At 44.7% G+C, this 3,779-nt stretch overlaps 1 protein-coding gene across 1 annotated transcript; it reads left to right on the top strand.

The window, feature by feature from the left end:
• The first annotated feature begins 1,230 nt into the window (after positions 1 to 1,230).
• Positions 1,231 to 2,379, top strand: LOC132041453 (uncharacterized). Its single transcript, XM_059432167.1, has 2 exons — positions 1,231 to 1,491; positions 1,858 to 2,379. The coding sequence occupies exons 1-2, from the start codon at positions 1,231 to 1,233 to the stop codon at positions 2,377 to 2,379; spliced, it is 783 nt and encodes a 260-aa protein (XP_059288150.1).
• The last annotated feature ends 1,400 nt before the right edge of the window (positions 2,380 to 3,779 follow it).

The raw sequence follows: 3,779 nt of genomic DNA, 5'->3' as shown, positions 1-3,779 counted from the left end.
CTGTGTATGAAGGTAGCCTTCTCGGCTTATGTTTTGTTGGGGACGTTCCCTATATATATATATAATGACCTTGCCGGCTTTGGTACGATATTAAGCGTTATAGGCTGTAGCTCTTCGGGAAATAAGTAGCTTCGACTTGCATATGTTTTTCCCTTATACTTATATCAGCTCGTGCATACTAGCAGTGTATGACTATAGATAACAAGTGTATACGAGTGTCCAGCTCGGGCACTAGTCATGGCCTACGGGGTTGGGTCGTGACACATACTCAGTACATTATTCGTACTGACTCCCTTGTTGTTCGGGGGGGGAGGGGGGGGGGGCTGTGTTTATGCCTGCAGGTTCAGGTAGACAGACAAACAGTCCAACTCAGTAGGACTTCCACTCAGCAGTAGTCAGTATGCTCCACTTGGTTCGGAGCTGCAGTTCATTTTGATAGGTATCTATGGGTATGATAGGTCCCTGTCCCATGCTTTATACAGCTTTGTATTCCATTAGAGTTCTGTAGACAGTTGTATGTAGTTGGGCTATTATGTAGCCTTGTCGGCTTCTATTTTGTTGTAAAGTACATGTAGCGGCCTAGTCGGATTGCACTGTTATCTTCAGTACGTATGCATATATGTTGATTGTGAGTTCTCGACGCAGAATCTATTATGTCGCACTTACAGAAATCAGTATAGTTTAGTTATAAGTCTTATATGGGCCACCCTGTTATTCAGTGAGATTCAGGTACAAGCATAAGGGGGTCTGGTCAGTAGAAGTCAGGCACTCGTTATGACTCATCAGTTTGGGTCGTGACAGAAGTGGTATCAGAGCAGTTCGGTCCTTGGGTTGTCTACAGACCGTGTCCAGCAGACTCTTGTTTATGGGTGTGCTGTCCACTACACTTATAGACAGGAAACTGCTGGACATTTAGGATGTTGTCACTCTTTCTATCTTAGATTATGTGATAGAGCTATGTGGTATGAGTTCGCCTTCTAATAACTTGTTCTGATTTCAGCAATGCCTCCAAAGAAAGCTACAGCTACCTAGAAGGGCAAGACAGTGGCTGGAGAGGCTACTAGCCATGCTCCGCAGACTACCAGGGCCCGGGGCGAGTCTCAGAGTGAGACCCCATCTCAGACTTCACATACCCCGCCTACACCAGAGAAGGTTAGAGGGGAGCCAGCCCCAGCTCCAGCACTTGCCCAAGTACCGCTAGTTCCTGAGCCAGATACACCGGATCAGGATATGTGGAATGTTATTCAGTTATTGACTAGATTGGTAGCCGCTCAGGCTCGGCATCAGGGAGTTGTTGTTGATCAGGCAAACCGAGCTATTAGTGTGAGGGTCCAAGATTTTCTTGGTTTAGATCCCCCAGAATTCTCTGGGTTGAGGCAGAATATGGACCCCCAAGACTTTGTTGATGGTATGGAGAGGACTCTGAGGGTCATGCATGCCAACGAGATCGAGTCAGTAGAGTTGGCTTATTACAGGCTTCGTGATATCGTGGTACAGTGGTACTAGACTTGGGAGTTATCTAGGAGAGAGAATGCCCCTCCAGCAGTTTGGCAGGAGTTTTTAGAGGCCTTTATCCATCATTACTTACAGCCAGAAGTTCGACGGGCCCGAGTAGATAGATTCGTGCATATTGAGCATGGCGCTATGAGTGTTCGATAGTACAACATGCACTTCGATTCATTGGCTAGATATGCCCCAACTGTAGTGGCTGAGATGGAGGATCGAGTTCACCATTTTGTGGTCAGTCTAGGGACACATTTGATTGACGAGTGTATGACAGCTGCATTATAGCCGGGTATAGATATTTTTTGCATATAGGCATATGCATAGAATCTGGAGGATAGTAAGCGTTCGTAGAGAACGGAGCTTGAGTGTGATCGGGGACATGGTAAGAGGGATAGATCTTTAGATATTGCTAGTGAGCTCAAAGGAGGCCAAAGACAGCAGTATTCCCGGTATCCATCCCATTCAGCGGTGAGTGCGCCTTCGCGGTTTTTAGGTCAGAGATTTGATCGACCTTCTTATTTCGAAGTGAGCCAGAGTTATAGATCTTTGGGTGCTCCGTATAGACAGGAGTCAGGCCAGATGAGACCACCCTTTCCGCGGTGTGCCCAGTGTGGTAGATTACATGCTGGACAGTGTCGATTGGGATCAGGTGCTTGCTATGCTTGTGGCCAGGCAGGTCATGTGATAAGGGAGTGTCCATCAAGGGGTGGTGTCGGTATAGTTCAACCTATAGGGTTCATAGCTAGTTCTTCTTCATCTGTACGCCCATCAGGGCAAGGTTCTCAGACACTAGCAGGACGTGGTAGAGGAAGGGGTGGAGCATCTAGTTCGAGCGATCCTCAGAAGTGCATTTACGCATTAGCTAGTAGATAGGATCGTGTGTCGTCTCCTGATGTTGTTACAGGTATATTATCAGTCTCCTTCTATGATGTATACGCATCGATTGACCTAGGTTCTACTTTGTCATATGTTACTCCGTTTGTTGCTGGTAAGTTTGGGATAGAGCCAGAGTCGATTAAGCATTTTGAGGTGTCTACACCAGTTGGTGACCCAGTCATAGCTAGGCGAGTATATCTAGGTTGTGTAGTCATAGTTTGTAATCGTCATACCATAGCAGATTTGTTTGAGTTAGATATGATCAATTTTGATGTTATTATAGGCATCGATTGGTTAGCTTCCTGCTATGCTAATGTCGATTGTAGAATGAAGATAGTTCGATTCCAGTTCCTAGGCGAGCCAGTTTTAGAGTGGAAGGGTAATACTGCTTTGCCGAGGGGTTGGTTTATTTCCTACCTTAAGGCAAGTAAGATGATTAGAAAAGGGTACATTTATCACCTGGTTCGGGTTTAAAATGTACAAGCAGAGTCACCGACCCTTCAGTCTGTCCCTGTGGTTAATGAGTTCCTAGAGGTATTTCAAGATAAGCTTCCAGGCATTGTGCTAGAGTGGGAGATTGATTTTACTATCGATCTATTACCAGATACTCAGCCAATATCCATTCCTCCTTATAGAATGACACCTGCAGAGTTGAAAGAATTGGAGGAGCAGTTGAGGGATTTACTTGATAAGGGCTTTATTAGGCCAAGTACATCGCTGTAGAGAGCGCCGATATTATTATTAAGAAAGAAGGATGGCTCCTTGCAAATGCGTATTGATTATAGGCAATTGAATGAAGTAATTATAAAGAATAAGTATACACTTTAGAGGATTGATGACTTATTTGATTAGCTGCAGGGTGCCAAATATTTTTTGAGGATAGACTTAAGATCAGGGTACCATCGAGTTAGGGTAAAGGAGGAAAGTATTCCGAAGACGGCATTCAGGACTAGATATGGGCGCTATAAGTTTCGTGTTTTGTCATTTGGGTTAACTAATGCTCTAGCTGTATTCATGGACTCGATGAATCGTGTATTCAGACCTTTCCTAGATCTATTCGCGATGATATTTATAGATGATATTGTTGTTTATTCACCGCCGGAGGTTGAACATGCAGATCATCTACGTGTAGTGCTTACAGTTCTCCGAGATAGAGAGTTATATGCGAAGTTTTCTAAGTGTGAGCTCTGGCTGAACTCTATGGCTTTTCTTGGTCACATTGTCTCAGATGAAGGCGTTATAGTAGATACTCAGAAGATCAAGGCTGTAAGACATTGGCCAAGGCCCATGACACCGACAAAGATACGTAGTTTCTTGGGTCTAGCAAGTTATTATGGGAGGTTCATAGAGGGATTTTCTTCTCTTTCAGCCCCGTTGACCAAGATGACTTAAAAATC

Source organism: Lycium ferocissimum, unplaced genomic scaffold (assembly GCF_029784015.1).
Source record: "Lycium ferocissimum isolate CSIRO_LF1 unplaced genomic scaffold, AGI_CSIRO_Lferr_CH_V1 ctg10228, whole genome shotgun sequence".
NCBI classification, from domain to species: domain Eukaryota; kingdom Viridiplantae; phylum Streptophyta; class Magnoliopsida; order Solanales; family Solanaceae; genus Lycium; species Lycium ferocissimum.
The sequence above is the reverse complement of the archived record's forward strand: the minus strand, read 5'-3'. Positions and strand labels throughout refer to the sequence as shown.

What these genes read in the sequence shown, in the direction of transcription:
- LOC132041453 (XM_059432167.1), top strand. Translation starts at nt 1,231, where the DNA reads ATGTGGAATGTTATTCAGTTATTGACTAGATTGGTAGCCGCTCAGGCT. An exon ending in ACAGGCTTCGTGATATCGTG is followed by an intron (nt 1,492 to 1,857) that starts GTACAGTGGTAC and finishes AAGCGTTCGTAG; the next exon opens with AGAACGGAGCTTGAGTGTGA.